Raw genomic sequence first — 18556 nt, 5'->3', positions numbered from 1 at the left:
CAATTTTTTTGTAAAAAATACATACATGATCATAATATGTTATCTATTCTCATCACAATGCATTTTAATGTATTGTTTTCTCACATTGATACCATAAAATATGTATGCACTTTGTTTCACTGCACGTTGGGTTTTACAAAGTTTCATGATGTTGATAACATTAAAATGTCCTTGCACAACGCTCCTCAAATTGTCATACAAAGTACAGATCAACAGAAATTGTTCTTTATCTTTCTTTAAACGATCATTTTTTACAATATAAACATAAACTTATCCCAACGTCCAGAGTCAATTCGTAACATGATTTCAACAATGGAATGTACTTAAGCATTTCTTAGTTTTTTCAGGTGAACATTTGACTTGCCTTTGCATGTGTTTGTGACGGGTGCTACCGGTGGGGCAGGATACGCTCACCTTATTTGGCGAACACTATTTGACAGTGATTCTTAAACACATGCTCATGATATAGTCGGAATTGTACAATCGACTCTGCTTTATGGAAAATATTCAATTGGATATGGAAAGGGTCTTGTCGCTTTTATTGAATTACTAACTTTTAATATTTAAAATGTTCACAAATGTACACAGTTCATAAAATCTTTATTTTACTTTCCCCTGTAGATTACAAAGTCAGCTGTCACGTGATACATCTTTCAATCGTTGAGTAAAGGAAACAAACAGATATTTGCCGGTTTCCATCATCCTCATTTAGCCAAACGATTCCTTACCTCAAACAAAATATTTTCTCACAAATCCAATCCATGTTTGCCTTCGAACTTTCGACATTATCAAGTGAAAACAACATATAATTACAAATTATGTAACTGGGGCATGAAATGGACAACAATTATATCCAGTAGGATATATATTTCACAACATAAATAGATATAATGGGTACCTTCCTAATTCACCGAGTGTCATTGCTGACACTGCTTGACATTGCTTGAGAAATGCCTATGATTTATTTACAAAAAATGTATGATAGCTGTACACTTTCAATACATGTTAAATGATGATGTGCACGCACTTCAGAGGCGTAGATTGAATAGGTGAAGTCATCCTGTCAAACGAGAACATTGAGCTTTTTTAAATTGAATCAAACCTCAAAGATAAAACGTGTCTTTGTTAGCTTGTTGTGATGTGTGTCGACAGGTTTTCCCTCAACTCAGTGTACGTGTGAAATAAATACCGATATATTTGTAATCAGATACAGTTTATATAAATATGCCCGCCTTAGTTTCATGTTTCAGTTGTTTTAACTCTTGTTTTATGGGGGACACGGGTGGCCCAGTCGTCTAAGGCACCGCGATTCGCTGTGTAGAGTTGCGTCCCTTGGGCACCCTAGAAACCTATGATTGTGGATTCGCCCCGATTATGTTTCTAGGTTTGTCAGCACCATACCCGTGCTCGTGGGTTTAATCGAAGTGGTGAACGTCTGAGACCTGCATCACTTGGGGTCTTCCTCTCACATTAAGCTGACACGCCGCGTTATAACTGGAATACTGTTAAAATCCAACTCACTCACTAACTCACTCTTGTTTTATGCGGCATATCTTCACCCTGGCTGATATGTTGAGTCATTTTTTACAACTATGGCCGCCTTCGTGGTCTAGTGGGTAGAGCGTTTGCTTTGAAGCGGAATGACGGTGGTTCTATTCCCGGCCGCGTCATACCAGAACAGAAGAAGTCAACGGATGGTACTTGTTGTAACCCTGCTTGGCGCTCAGCATTTAGGGGATAAAACAAGGTCTGATCGGCTCAGTGGGCTACCACTATAAAACCGGCATTAAAACACACATACAAGCACACACTCACAGACACACACACTCACAGCCACTGACACAGCCACTCGCTCACAAAGACACACACAGCCACTGACACCGACACACGCTCACACAGACACATACACAAAGACACACACAGACGCTCAGACACAGATAAGACACACAGACACACAAGTACATAGCCTCACAGACACAAACACCCTCATACAGACACAAACACATACAGACAATGACAGATACACACACTCACGCACAGACACACACAGACACACATAGACACACATGCACACACACGCACACACAGATACACACACTCACGCACAGACACAGACACACGCAGACACACACACACACACACACACACACACACACACACACACACACACACACACACACACACACACGCACGTCTCTATGAGTTCAATAACCGTGATCCCGACGTTAACCACATTTTATATCATCTTATCAACACTACAATGTCCTGGAACATTATACAATGGATTGTGAACATTAAATGTTAAATATCCTACTAGACACGAACATCCACACATTGCAGCACTAGGGGCTATTCTAGGTACACACAATCAGGGTGGCAGCACCCTGGGGCAGCTGGAGCCGTCTATCAATTATACACAAAGATCAACCACTGGGTCTGGCAAGCACCCCTGTACCGTTAGTAGCAGGTGCCACCTACACGTCTTGAAGTCTGCATTGGAAATTTCATTGGCCTTTGCCGACGTGACATTTTCGTATCTTTTCGAGATTCACGCTCCAAAGTAAAAACAATCTTTCTGTATCCTGGTTAAAGTAGAATTGTGGCAGGGATCAAAGTTCTCAAGCTTAGCACAAATGTCTAAAGACGAGATAGGATAAATTACTTTTATGGCCGACGAAAATGTCAAATATTTAAATTGCGAAAGACTCTCCAAAAGTGGTATAAAAACGATCACGCATGTACATAAGTACATTATGGGGCTAAACTATGTGAGTCAGTCACGAAGATGAATGTTTTACCATACATTTGTATTCTTATCATCTACACTTCCTTAGAAAATCGGATTGTATCAAGGACTCGCTCATGTTTCAAGTATTATACAAATGCTGTTGGAAACCAAAATATGATAGGCAGTAAAAGTATCTGAGAGAGGATTTTGATATTTTGGACCCCTCCCTTTTCAAAATGCTGGATCCGCCCTTGACATCCGTTCACGGTACGTGCATTTATTTATATATTGCGTTTTTAAATTGTTTGAGTATATTTGAGAATGTTAAGTCTGCAAATGAGAACAGTTTTCATGATGGCAAAATCCTCCCGTAAACAACTCCTTCCTCTGACGATAATTGCCCGGAAACACTAACACTGCAAACGTCTTGTATCAAAGGGCAACAACAGTAGTGAAGGCATATTACGCAGGACATATTAACTCTGCTGCAACAGTTGAACCAGCGTAAAGATCTACCAGGTTACAGTTTAAAGTAGAAAGCGTTGAGCACGTTCAGCCTAACGTAACATTGTAGCAGAGTTAGAAGGGATATATTGGTCACTAAGTTTTTGAATTACGATATTTGAACTCATGTATCGAAATCTTCATTAAACGTTGTTCATCACACTCATATCACATTATCACACTCCGACATACAACTGAAATACTTGTCAGGCACGTTGAAGCGAAGTTACTCACTCACTCAGTAAATGCCCACTCACTCACGTACTCACTCGCTCACTCATTAATTCAGACTGCACATGATGGGCATATCGTCTGAATTTGATTGTTTAGAATTTTTTAGATAATGTTCGACAAGAGGTTCCCATGGATATGTGGAACTAGATGTAACCACCCCAGAAGACCAGAAAAAAAGAATTTTTTATTTTGATCATTTGATCAGTTGTATATATATATATATATATATATATATATATGTGTGTGTGTGTGTGTGTGTGTGTGTGTGTGCGTGCGTGTGTGTGTGTTTGTGTGTGTGGTTGTCTCTTTCTCTGTGTTTGCGTGTGTCTGTGTGTGTGTGTGTGTGTGTGTGTGTGTGTGCGTGCGTGCGTGCGTACATGCGTGTCTCTGTGTGTGTGTGTGCACGTACGTGTGTGTGTGTGTGTGCGTGCGTGCGTGCGTGCGTGCGTGTCTCTGTGTGTGTATGTCTGTGTGCACGTGTGTGTGTGTGCGCGCGTGCGTGTGTGTGCGTGCGTGCGTGTGTGTGTGTGTGTGGGGGGGGGATTGTGGGGATCAGGTTGGGGTGAGCAGGAAGTAGTTTCAGTGGCTTGACAAACGCACGAGCTATGTCTTTGACAAAATGTGCTTAAAGAGTGAGGGGGGGGGGGGGGGGGGGGGGGGGGCTATGGGTAAGGGGTGAAACAACAAGCACTAGAAGCGGCGAAGGACGCAAGGAATGGGCTTCACACTTAGCTTCCCATGTCTTCACCGGGACAAGGTAACGCCTGGATCTGAGTGGAAAACGGTGAATATTGTTAATTATGCCTTAATCTCAGATTTAGTGTTGATAAAACGTTGTTGAAAGGACCTGTCCCGACAACACTATGTGACACTCGTCAGTTAGAATAACAAGTATAGTAGCTGGGCTACTGGTTTACCACTCCAGACATCTGACAGGGATTTACAAGAACCAGCTATCCTTTCACTGGTAAGGGAAGCAACTCTTCATAGCGAATCACGATGTGTTAGACCACTAGGCAGGCGATGGAAGGCGAAAAATGAGTCGCGTTCAAGCTTATTGCACTTGTATAGTGTGTGTGCGTGTGTGTGTGTGCGTGCGCGGTTGGATGTGTGTGTGTGTCTGTGGATGGTTGTGTGCGTGCGTGCGTGCGTGAGTGCGTGTGTGCGTGTGTGTGGCTGCTTGTACTGGTCTGCGGCTAATGCCGGTTTTACAGTGTACAGTATACTGTAAAAAACGACCAGTTCTTGTTTTATTTCCAAAAAACCAAGGGCGAGGCAGGGACACAACAAGTACCGTCTTTTGGTATGACGCGGCCGGGGACCGACCTACCGCTCTCCGGGCAGACACTCGACTGCTTGACCACGGAGGCAGTCATTGGTCACCGAAAACAAGTTCAAGAATATATAGAAAGAGTTCAATAAAAATGTTTCATTTAATACAAACTTACGGAGCCTAATGTTATTATTAGCTATTCTGTAGACCCTGGGGCTAAATACCAAATTTAATACGACACAAATGCATCTTTTATAACTGTTCCCTTATTTCTGCCCGTCAGCATATACCGTCTCTATTTGACACGTGTTTCCTTTTAGCTTTTTGATTATGGAATCAATCATTTGTTCCAGTACAAAAACGCTAAATGCATCTGTTAACAGGAAATTGTCTGGATCAGCGTCAATGGAAGAGGCCAAGAATTTCTGGAGAGATTTCAAGAAGCTCCAGCTAATTAGATGAACAAACTGGGGATTGTGTGATGGGTAGCAGTCACTTGTCAGGGATGATGAAATATGTCTCTCTGCTAATTGTAGCCAGTCAGTTGCGTCTTGCAGGATACAGCCGAGGATGCTGACACATTGAAGCTATTCACCATGAAGCAAGACACACATGATGCACAGAAAATAGACGAAGAAGGAGAACCCATAAAAGCAATGAATGCACATAACATATATATGAAGGTAGCAAATAATAAAATATTATTTGAATTACCAATGTTATGCATTAAAACATTTAACATTAAAACTATTATGTATATAGCATAGAAACGTTTGTGATAAAGATTGTTTCAACAAGACTCCAATCATTTCCAATCCAAGTTCGAATCCTACAGGATGATATGGTATTGGCGAGGTGAAACACGAACAAGAGGTTGGGAAGGTTGTTTTACGCCGCACTCAGCAACATTCCAGCTATATGACGGCGGTCTGTAAATAATCGAGTCTGGTCCAACAATACAGTGATTGATATAATGAGCATCGATCCGCGCAATTGGGATACGATGTCATGCATCAGCCAAGTCAGCGAGCCTGACCACCCGATCCCGTTAGTCGGCTCTTACGTCAAACATAGTCGCCTTTTACGGCAAGCATGGGTTGCTGTAGACCAATTCTAAATCCGGGATTTCACGGGTCGAGACGGTAACTATGAACAATAGTATGTCTGTACGCATGATGTTTGTTGCTAAAGGTTGATTTTCTGTTATTATGCTACTGGAGATATTACAGTGTAAAAATGATACATTTGTCAGTAGAAGTTGGTTAAACATAGACTGTAGACGTTCGCACAAGCAAGAGGCATGAAACAAGAAGCAAGAAATTGATGAACATTTGGCACATTTTTACAAACATGCATCATTCTCTGACGATGCATGAACTCTCACTAGTATTTATTTTGTAAAATATGTTGATGATACTCTTTAGACAGGAACAGATGATCGTAGCGAATATTTAAGACTTGTCTTCCACTTTGTGTGAGTTCATTGGACTTTGAACCTTCATTCTGTGGACATCGGACGTCAAAATGGCCGACACGATAAACGTGAGGGGACATATTTCAAGATGTTAATGAACCTGTGGCGATCACAAGTGTAAGTCGTCATTAATCAATTTGCCTATAATTGAAATGTAATTATGAAGATGTGTGAAATAGATACTGCGGTAAATTAATAGATCGCTGTAGACTGTCACTGTCAGTCTGGACGCGGATCGGGTCGATACTTTGGATGTGCATATATATCTTGTTCACAAGGATGGGTCGTAGCGAGGATATTCGTGAACGACCATGCATTCAAAATATGAGGACTTTCCAAATGTATAGTAAGACTCTGAGTTCAAGATTAAAGAGCCCAAATGACCAGAAACAACGCCTCTGTATTTATTAGTTCTACAGAATTTATAGAGTTTTCTCCGGGAATTTGGAAATAGTTGGTAAATGGTGACGTCATATGAAGTCATGAATAGTGTCTAGTGAAAAACGTATGAAAGTCAAACTGAGTCGTTTATAAGTTTACGAACGCCAGTTTCGCGATCATCCAACCGGCCTCTCGTCCAACGGAAAGTCGTATATCGTGTAAACTTCACATTAATAAACTATTAGAATATCAATCAAGAAGATAACACTGTCTCAATGTTCAACTATCTACTTAGCAAGTGTTACCTCTTGGATTAAAAGGGGCGATTGGGAAGCCTATCGGTAAAAGTGTTGGCTCGTCACGCTGAAGCCCCGGTTCGATTCCCGACATGGGTACAATGTGTGATGCCCATTTCTGGTTCCCCCGCCGTGATATTGCTGGAATATTGCTAAAAGCGGCGTAAAACCACAGTCACCCATTCACTCTCGGATAATAAGGTCTACGACTCCGTAGAATCGACCTTCATAGGTGGTGTTGATGATATCGTCATGACCAAGACCAGCAGAAATAATATCAAAACCATAATTATGCATTTCATGACAGAGAAATCAATCTCAGGAATTTGATGATACAAGTTTCCTACAGAAATAATTATGCCTGTAGAATAATTCCTAGTACTCCTACTGATAATAACAGCTTGTATGGCTGGATAGTCGAAACAGATTTCTAAAGAACCCCGATATGAAGATGGGGTGTGTATAGCATAGCCAGAAAAGCAATGATCGTCCCCGTAGCGAGTCTAAAAGATTCCTGGAATAGTCTTCTCGGCTACAATTAACGGTTAGGGGTTTCAGTGCAAAGTAGTCCAGGGCAACAGACCATATCTGTTACTGCGCAGAACAAAGGCTTCCCATCGGAGCCTTAATAGCTTGATCGCAATAAAATGCCACCACTGTTACTGAACATATATCAACATCAAGCACCGCGTTATTACAGATCTTGAGGGGCACTAACAAGCTTGGTATTAATTAAGTAAGGGAAAGCCACTAACAAGAATCGATATATTTCGATTTGTTCTTCAACTCCGCCATGTGTCGGGGGAAGATATGAAAAAGAGGCTTTTAATGAAATCTGTGACTGGAAGTAAATGAATGTGGATCAGAAGTAATTGGGGGCTTTCATGCCTAATTGTGTGATTACTGGCCGTGTATTTAACACTGAAATGACAAGTCATAGGGATCGATGGATATCGACAAGCACTGGGATGCTTCTACTAACGATGAGTGATTGGCATGTTAATGATGACTGATTGACAGCTACTGACAATAGGTCTTCTCCTCGGACCTGTCTGCTGGCCGTGTCATTGAATTACTGAGCTGAAACCTTACCAGGCCGCTCTGAAATCGACTAAATTTATGACGGCAAAATTTCATAAAACGTGTTGGGAGTTAGGAATTGAGAATTACTATGTCTGGAACCGGAATTAGAACGTCTGAGAGAATCAGAGCGTAATGGGGAAAGGAGGATAAATTCATTAAGGACTGGTCAAGCGACCCTGGTCATCCTCTTTAGTATTCAAATGGACACCTGCAGTAGACAGGCGAACTAATGTATGTTCTCTTTGCAAATTCCAGTCGTCAATATCTACACCGTAAACTCAAGGTCGCAATCACAATATATAATCATTACTACCACCCTTTACATTTATATGTCTCCAATAGACGTTTTGTCACCAGCCATAGACAATGTACATATATAACGTCAAAGCCAGAGAATAACCTGTCTCGATTATCCTACGAAACAGCTTTGCGTAAAATGCAAAAGAGAGGCATAAATTATAGGAATGGATGACTAAAAATGAATGATGGCACCAGGTGTTTGAGAAAGGGTAACTGGTCCTGCCCTTTTTATGATGTGTAAAAAACATAAACTGATTCAGGAAACAATATTTCCCGTGTCATAAATGTGCTTATATACAAAAACTAGTGAAACGTGTTTCAACCAAATACGCTCACCAAAAGATATATTAAACTGTGTTCAGCGAGGCATGATTTGGAAATATGAATTTATTGTACCTGTATATTGACCAGAGGTCCATATACAAACAAACCTACTTCTACTTCATTCAAGTAAAAATACATCAAATATTAAAACTTTAATGGTATTGCTGAATCGTGTCTCATTTGACAGAGAATACGACTAATTGTGTATCATATTGTAGACTGAAACATGTACACATACACATACAGGTATTGCCTTGCATTCTTTCAACATAATATTTCGAGGCCTCGCCATGGCTCCTTATACATGAATGGTGAACTGGCAAGAAGCCTAAAACGTCGCCAATTCATCTTAATGCTATCAGATTGTAAAGGGCGAGGTGGGAGAAGGGATTTGAAATATTGACATGCAACTGACATATTTTCATTTGCACTCCTGTAGGTTATGGATCCCTGACATTTGTAAACGCGTGAAAAAAAACGATTATTTGCAAGGGAAGCTCTAAGTATGTCCGTGGCCAAAGATGATTTTTTTGTCAAAAGAAATTCAAGTTGGGCCAAAGGCCTGCTCATGTTTAAAAATTAGAAAACACACACACATTTAAGCCACGATTGAGTTTTCATCCCAAACGTGCAATAGTTTAAATGGACACAGTCTAAATCACACAAAACTAAGAATGAACACGAATGAACGAGAATGAACACATCTAATACTAATCATCTTGATACGTCTAAAGGTTTTCCCCATTCTTAATATCCCACGGTCCAAAGAGTGTCATCTTAATACCTTGTCCTTTGGCCTCAGTGACCATGACAGTCCGAGCCAGTGGTCAGCTCTGAGTGGTCTGGTCTGGTTGGACTGTCAGTAAAGGTCGCTCGGCCTTCAGACTGGAGACTCACGGTGTGAGTGTTTCATAGTGAGTCATATACATACTTGTCTCTGATGAACGTGTTGCTGCAGCCGTCGGGAAGACGTCCCGGTTGTAGTTTACACGACCACTTCATTAATGATATCTCAGTAATGGACACCATTGTGATCTATGTATCATGCCGACATGAATACAATACAAGCTTTCAGACAAATCATTATCTATGCTTTGCTATTTTTAGAGTTAGAATAGATAAGAAGATGGCTGTCACCTTACTGAAACAAAATGTTATGATTATGTTTGAGGCATATTTGTAATAAGAAACACGACTGAAAAGAATTATGAAACTGATATCAAGTTTTGTTTTCAGTATTGATTTTAAATCAAATCAGTGTACGTTAGTCCGTTGATGAATCACCATGTTTGGAATGGGTTATAAATTCCCGTGTTTAACCTTGACCATTAAATATTATCATTATATGGACCTATCTTTAGCATTGGTATTTTTAAGATTATATTTAGTTGCCTCTCTCGCATCAGTTGACTGGAATGTGGTCAGAATATTGCATATCTACATAGTTTGTTCAAGACCCACAATGTCTCGTTCTTATTCAGTGGGGTCAAGTCACCTTTCACCTTGTCGTTGACCTTTCGCCAATATATAAGCATACTGATTGATTGGCCATCGAACGTTCTGTGTGCTTACATCGCATATCAATACAGTAAAAAGGTTTCATCTGAATCCCGACTCTTGTTGGTCAGTTGGAGGCTCAATAATGTGACCTCTGACCTCTCTCATATCGATCAATGTGGCTGACTATCAAGTTTGACTTGTGCTAATATAGAGGTTGTCTACCAATTGAATTCCGGTCAAAGCCATCAGTATTTTGGTATCCTCTGAAAACTACTCAAATGTGACATTTGACCTACTTAATATACTGATAAGGGTCATTGAACTCGTCCATGACTATTGAGAACCAGAATTGTTTTTATACTGATTTCATATTTTGTAAATTAATCAATCATCACACTAACGGGACGTCGGGTAAGTGGGTTTCATAATCTCGCCTAAAGTCTCCCATCGTTTGTTGGATGTAGGGAAATTATCGAAATGTGTTGTCTCTCAAATGAACACGAGTATATAAATCCTCCGTTGATTTATTTTCAATACGGAACCATTAGTATAGCATTAAATCTAAGTGACGCCGTCATAAATCACAAATATATGAACAGCTAGGACATATTCCTGTTTCAACAGAAATAACGACAAGATTTATGACAAGAGATCCCCAGATCTCTTCAACCTAACCATAAATACAGGAATCTGATTCATCAACGCCCAGATGGCCGGTGTATATTGCATCGATAAGTGAAAGAGACAGCCTTGCATTCATGTCAATTACGCTAAGTTAAGCGGTGACAGATGATATCCACAGACAACCAAGACTTGATATTAGCTGATACCCAGGTAGACTTATCAATCATTGTTAGGCCTGCTATATTTCATGTGTATTTGTAAATGTGAACTATCGCCACAATCATTTTGTTTTAATTTCGTCATCCATTCATTCATTTTCATTTTCTCCCACCCATTATTTAATTATTAAATATAAAACGTCAACGCTAGAGAATAATAAGTCTCTATTATCCAATAAATTCAAATTGGCGATAAAGACAAAACAGTGGTGAAATTATATGAATGGATCACTGAAACTCGATTGTGACAACAGTGTCCCGTTCCACAAAGCCATCTTAACGCTACGACTGTCGTAAGCCTATGTTTACGTATGGTAATTACGATCATCTTAGCGCTAAGACCGCTTTATGGAACGGGTCTCAGGTGTTGGTCATGGGTTTCTGGGGCAGAATGGGTGACCAGTACCCTATACTTTTAGTATGACCCAATTGCAGTGGGGATCGGGTGGTTACAATGGACCGAGCTCATTGGGTGACGTCATGTTTCGACGACGTAGGAGGTCAATACTTTCAACCATTCTTTTTTCCATTTTGAACTTTCGACCATTCTTTTTTTATATCAAAAGTGGTAGTGCGTCCGCCTGGAGAGCGGAAGGTCCGGGGTTCGATCCCCGGTCGCGTCATACCAAAAGACGTTAAAAGATGGTACTTGTCGTAACAAGGACTGGTCGGCTCGGAGTCAGTATACTGTGTCTGAGTGGGGTATTCATGTTAAACTGCGGCATGGAATCTCAGTGAGCTAGCACTAAAAATCGGCATTAGTCCGGACTAGTACAAACAGCCCTACATACATACACACACACACACACACCCACACACACACACACACACACACACACACACACACACACACACACACACACACACACACACACACACACGCCCTCCTTTACGTTCATCCTTTACATCATCATCTATCCATCCATCGGTAAGACAGATACACTAAATATACTACTCAAAATTTGATAAGGATCACTAGGTGATATGTGTGTAAGTTACCACAAACATAGCAAAAGACATGACTCTGACTCAGAAACGTGTTTAATCATGTTATGAATGAAAATTCATGAACGGCATGAACTTGTATCAATATGGAATGTTTGAAATCTGCAAACACCAAAAGGCATTTCATTAAAAAATGTTAACAGCAAACAAGAGAAAGAATTACACAGTTATGAGGGATAGTCCATCATTACACTTAGTCAATGAAGTGTCAATATCGAGTATGACCTCCCCTTGCATCAATGACGGCCTGACAACGTCGAGATATGCTGTCAATAAGCACCCGGATGTTCCCAATGGGAAGGTTGTTCCAATCTTCCACGAGGGCATGTCCGAGCTCTGCCAAAGTCGTGGGTTGTGCTCTACGGCGTGAAAGGGCAACCTGCAGCATGTTCCAGACATGCTCAATCGGGTTCAAGTCCGGCGAGCGCGCTGGCCAATCCATGCGGACAATTGTCTCCTGCTCAAGGTACTGCTCAACCACCCTGGCGCGATGAGGACGGGCGTTATCATCCATCAGGATGAACTCAGGGCCAACAGCACCAGCGTAGGGTCTGACGTACACATCGAGGATCTCATCCCGGTACCTCACCCCCGTCATTGTTCCTCTCTCCAGGACATGAAGATCTGTCCTTCCATCTCTGTTGATTCCACCCCATACCATGATGGAACCACCACCATAACGGTCCTGTTCACTGATGTTGGCATCATGGAAACATTCACATTGTCGTCGCCACACCCGCTGCCTCCTGTCTGTAAAGTCCAAACAATACCTGGACTCATCGGTGAACAGAACTGGAACCCAATCGTTCCGTGTCCAAGTGACATGATCTTCAGCCCATTCCAATCGCTCCCGCCGGTGTCGAACAGTCAGGTGGATTCGGACACATGCCCTTCTCGAGTAGAGACCTGCATTGTGAAGACGATTCCGTATCGTCTGAGTGGACACATTCACCCCCATGTCGGTGTGCTGCTGTACCAAACGTTTGCTGTCGGGACCAGGTCCTGCTTACAACGCTCTGGCTGACGTTTGGTGCATTGGCAACGTCACGTTGTGAATAGCCAGCATCAAGCATTCCAATACATCTGCCCAGTTGTTCTGTCGTAAGGCGACGCCTTACACGTTGAGGGGGCATTGCGTAGATAAACGTAGTGTAAACACTCAATTGAGTTTACAGTTTCAGAATGAATCAGACACCGTTGCCTGATTGGCAATCGTGCAATGGTAGCGAAAGCATGAACTGTGATGTGAAACGCATTTCCCATGGCATGAAATGCACGTGCACGTGTGTTGGAGACGTTTTTGATTTCACTTGAACACAATATTGCCAGTTATGCAGTTATTTTGTTTTTTTATTCAGAAAAATATCTACGATCCTTATCAAATTTTGAGTAGTATACGTTACTATTGTTTCTGTATATGGCACAAAACCGGCATACCTCCTTGTTGGTAACATCCACTCCCTTCGGTGGCAAGCGCTTGGTCAGTTCGTCGAAGGTGTACGTTTGATCATAACACGCCAGTTCCTACAAGGTAAAGGGCACGTTATAATATCAGGTACATATTACTTAACATCTAAACCTCTCAAGTTCACGACCCAGTTCTAATGTTACATTGTCTCATAGAATTGACTACTAAATATCATTACCGTAAAATTAGGATTCTACTGAGATACTTTACGTCTTTGAAAGGCATTTAGGAGTGATACACACAAGGAAGAGAATTTATGGATGACAACTTTATCATCAGGAACATAATGTTTCGGAATATATACTTACTCTTTCGTCAGGTGAATAAATAAATTCTCTTCCTTATGAGATACAAAAGTTGGGTCAAAATTGCAACGTAAACTTTCCGCGTCTGGGATCACGACGGGTGAAATGGGTTGTCAAAAATTGTACCCATGTGTGGAATGGAACCCAGGCCACTAGGCTACACTACCATCCTTAGGAGTGCGTGAGTGAGTATGGTTTTATGCCGCTTTTAGCAATATTCCAGCAATATCACGGCGGGGGACACCAGAAATGGGCTTCACACATTGTACCCATGTCGGGAATTGAACCCGGGTCTTCGGCGTGACGAGCGAACGCTTTAACCACTAGGCTACCCGACCGCCCCACCATCCTTAGGAATAAAGGGAATTAACTATGATGGCTATCTGATGATTGTCAGATATACAGGCAATACACTGAATTCTCTTGTCACCGAACGAATGGTGAAATAAGTATCGATCTGTTTTTCATTGCATCGGTTGTAAAGCTTGACACTCTCACTGTTTTACACCAGACTTCAGCATGTAAACATGTAAACCGCTAAAAGGCGACTAAATTTGGATCTGATGGTAAGGCTCTATGACACCAACAACTGGTTCATCTGACCCTAACGCAATTGTTTACAGGACGTCATGATATAGTGTGGAATATTGGTCGGGTCAACAAACAAGCAAACAAACAAACATAACGGGAGCTTGCAAATCATAAAAAGTAATTGCGATGCAATCATACTCCCATTTAACCATCTCGTATAACGGGTACTTGGAACGTATCCTATCTCCAGGAGGGACACCGACTGATCAGACAGTGATGTTGAACGCCACAGTCAGCACAAATTCCAGTTTTATCACGACGTCCTTTAAATAATCAACCCTGGACCAGGAAAACCCGTGAGACATGAGCACCGACCCACGACATCGGCCCGCGATCATCCACACCCATAATCATCCACAACAACAAGCCTGATCACACTCCGGTCATTCGTCTCTTTCTACAAGCATGAAGTACTGGGGACATAGTCTTTCCATGTCAAGCCAAACGACGTAAATCTATGTCGTCATCGTTATCTAGTCTTTATGTCAGCACTCTTATCTATGCTCTCTCTCGAGATGATTTCTGATCTATATTCGGAACAACCCAACCCCGAGACAATACTAATCAGGGATAAGGTTCCAATATTTTGAAAAAGAAGCACCTTCGTTTACAAAGTCTTTAGACAGTAAGGGCATCCAATCCATAGGATCAGAAACCCAACAAAATATAATCTCCCCATTTTCATCTGTACTTATTGGTTTAACCTGATATGACCCTTGAACATATTAGGTTAAGATAGAATGGCATCCTCATCACAGGAGTGGCCATAGCGATGTCGCCTATTCTCTACCAGAAACCACAGACATTGCATCCGCTTGTTTCATAAGTTTCCCAATCGTTCTCGCTCTACAGAATAAGTCTATTCATCCATCTCAACACCAACCTCAACACCTCTTCTCAGAGTCTCTTAGTATACCACTACAAGACAAATAATGACTAAACTCGGAATCAACAAACATTGATGTGGTTTCCATCACTGCGCCCTGGCGAAACACCCGCGCGGTATTTAACAATTTGACCAAAGAGGTTTTCCTTCTGTCTTAATTATCCGCCTGCAGCATGGAGAGGATCATCTTCAAGTTTCACGTGTTTTCAGAGGCTGGCAATTAGTAAGCTGTGGTGTATAGGCCGGGCGTAATTGAGCCGCTTTGAATGAGGATTGAGAACGGGGCTTGCGCTGTTAATTTTATCACGGGTAAAGAAATGTCAACAGCATTTGGCTGCTTCGACTGGCGATTAATTGAGATACTTTGAATCATTGATGTCCGAAGATGGAGACTGTTCCTGAGAAGGCTATTGTCTTTATGTCGTTATGAATTCCAAACCTCAGATGTATTGGTACTCGGTGGGAATTGAGGGACGTCTCTTAACTATGAGTCATTAGAATACGCCTAAGATTGACTTAATTACACACGATGAATGTCTTGACTCACCAGAAACATGGACGTATTAAACACTGCACCAGAGCAGAATGGTATGGTATTCAATGAGCATTGAGCAGTGTACATGCGTTGTGGTTGTGGACATTATGCAAATACATTGAGCTTCGATCAAAACGTTGTCAGTGCAATTTAAAACATCGATTGTAACGATGTGAAATCATTGTATAAAACCATACTTTATTTGATCTGCCACCGTCCAGTTCAGACATATGTTGCTAGGAGACATAATGGACACGTCCGTCTTTATGTATCTTTAGGGCCTCACCAGACTCGTTACATGGGAAAAACAAACAATTTTACAACATAAACCTACTAAATGAATCATGCACGCAAGAGTGAGTGAGTGAGTGAGTGAGTTTGTTTTTGCGCCGCTTTTAGCAATGTTCCAGCAATATCACGACGGGGACGACAAAAATGGGCTTTACTCATTGAAACAGTGTGGGGAATCGAACCCTGGCCTTTCGCGTGACGAGAGAACGCTTTAACCACTAGGCTACCCCATCTGACGCATTAAACTTAACCATTGGAAACATGCTGAATGAGGAACCTTTTTGAAAAACGTAACAATAAAACCCATGGGTTGAGGGGAAATCAAGTTTAACATCGCGATCAAGATTATTGCACTTTCAGAGTGACGTGCATGTAAGTGTGTGTGTGTGTGTGTGTGTGTGTGTGTGTGTGTGTGTGTGTGTGTGTCTGTGTGTGTGTCTGTGTGTGTGTGTGTCTGCTTGTACTATTCGGAACTAATGTCAGTTCCATTGTGCAAGCCTACAGAGATACTATGCCGCAGTTTGACATGTATATCTCACCCAGACACAGTATACTGACTCCGAGCAGACCAATCCTTGTTCCTTGTTTTAGCCCCTTAATGCCGTGCGCCAGACAGGGTAACAACAGAGAGGCATTTCATAATGTTTACAAGGACTAGACATCCACCTAAAGACTACGTATGAATTCAGTGCATGCTATATGCTAAAAAACGTTTTCATGGAACCCATGCTGACTAAATTCATAAGAATGCAAGAATTGGCATCCACCTGTATATTAGACATACATCCATTGCATCGGAAATGCAAGGAATTCAATAATATAACGCAAACGGATATAAAGCATTGTACTTGCACGGAACAAAACCATTAATTGTATAACTCGAGTAGACTAAACGGTGTTTACATATAAAACCACGTGGCCAAACCGAAGAGCCCCAGCGGAACACAGTACAATAAACTACGGTTATAACGAACACGCTTATAACGAACCGACGGATGTAACGAACTTACTTATTTGGTCCCGACTATTTGCTGTAGTTATGCTGTTTATATGCTTATAACGAACTAAGGTTATAACGAACTAAAATTAGTAGTCCCTTTGAGTTCGTTATAACCGTAGTTTACTGTACATGACACGTGAGTTCCATTGAAGATCAGAGTTAGAATTGGTCTTTAGCAACCCATTCCTATCGTAAGAGGCGACCTACGAGATCGTGTGGTCAGGCTCGCTGACTTGATGCGCGTCATCGTATCCCAACTGCGGAGATTGATGCTCATGATGTCAATCAGTGGATTGTCTGTTTCAGGTTCGATTATTTACAGACTGACGTCACATAGCTGGAATATTGCTGAAGTGCAGCGTTACACAACAAACAAAATAAACCGAACACAGCAGAAACTGCAACAGACTAAGCGCGTACTGAAAGCGTGTCTCCCCATGTGCTCACCTCTTGCACTTTTGTGGCTGCCACGTTCTCTTGACCCAGCTCTCTCTTCATGTCCTCGTAGGACTTGCCGTGCTGTAATGTACAATAAATGTTGGTGAGTAACTAAGTTTTTAACTAACACCGCTTTGAGTGAGTGAGTATGGTTTAACGCCGCCTTTAGCAATATTCCAGCAATATCACGACGGGGGACACCAGAAATGGGCTTCACACATTGTACCCATGTCGGGAATCGAACCCGGGTCTTCGGCGTGACTAGCGAACGCTTTAACCACTAGGCTACCCGACCGCCCAACATCGCTTTGAACAGAATCGAGCTCCTATCACGACGTTGTGGTCAGGCTCATTGATATCATGAACATCGCATTCCAATTCCGTGAATCGATGTTCATGATATCAATCACTGGATTGTCTGGAATATTGTTGATTTGGGCGTTAAACAACAATCAATCAAACAAACAAACAAACATCATATCATGACGTGTCGGTTTAATGTGGGAGGAAAGTTCGAGGTTATGCAGGCCTTAAATCTACTGATATATCTAGAAACATAATCAAGGAGAATCTGGGATTCGAACCCACAGTTATAAGGAACATAACTCTTTACAATGAATGACGACGCCTTAGACGACTGGGCCACCCGAGCCCCTTTCAACTGTTGTTTTTCAACAAATTAGATCGACACTTCGTACCCATACGGGCAATCGAACCCGGGCTTTTGGTGTGTCGAACAACTGATTTAACCACTAAGCTACTTAGGAATAATAAGGCCATGCTTGCCGTAAAATACGAATATGTTTGTAAGAGCGACTAAGGGGATCGGGTTGTCAGGTTCGCTGACTTGCTTGATGCATGTCATGGTATCCGAATTGCGTGGATCGATGTTCATGATATCAATCACTGGACTGTCTTGTTTAGACCAGATTATTTACAGCTCGCCGTCGTATAGCTTGAATATTGCAGAGTGCGGCTTTAAACAATAAACAAACACAATTAATAATAAGGAACACCTACTCTAGTAGATAATTTATAGAAACAATAAATTTGGAAATGACTTATTTATAAACGTTATGAGTTCATATGACTAATGGC

At 41.6% G+C, this 18556-nt stretch overlaps 1 protein-coding gene across 1 annotated transcript in view; it reads right to left on the bottom strand.

Moving 5' to 3' along the window:
- Nucleotides 1-18556, bottom strand: part of LOC139469532 (advillin-like) — a 110305-nt gene that overhangs the window by 1601 nt on the left and 90148 nt on the right. The window contains exons 25-26 of the mRNA XM_071251720.1: nt 17468-17539; nt 13382-13468 (exon numbers count right to left, since the gene is read on the bottom strand). Of these exons, the coding sequence (XP_071107821.1) occupies nt 13382-13468; nt 17468-17539 (159 nt within the window). The remainder of the gene's footprint in view (nt 1-13381; nt 13469-17467; nt 17540-18556) is intronic.

The sequence above is a fragment of the Haliotis cracherodii genome, unplaced genomic scaffold (genome assembly GCF_022045235.1).
Source record: "Haliotis cracherodii isolate W230 unplaced genomic scaffold, xgHalCrac1.p SCAF_2, whole genome shotgun sequence".
Lineage (NCBI taxonomy): Eukaryota > Metazoa > Mollusca > Gastropoda > Lepetellida > Haliotidae > Haliotis > Haliotis cracherodii.
Note: the sequence above shows the minus strand (reverse complement) of the source record. Positions and strands in the feature narration are given on the sequence as shown.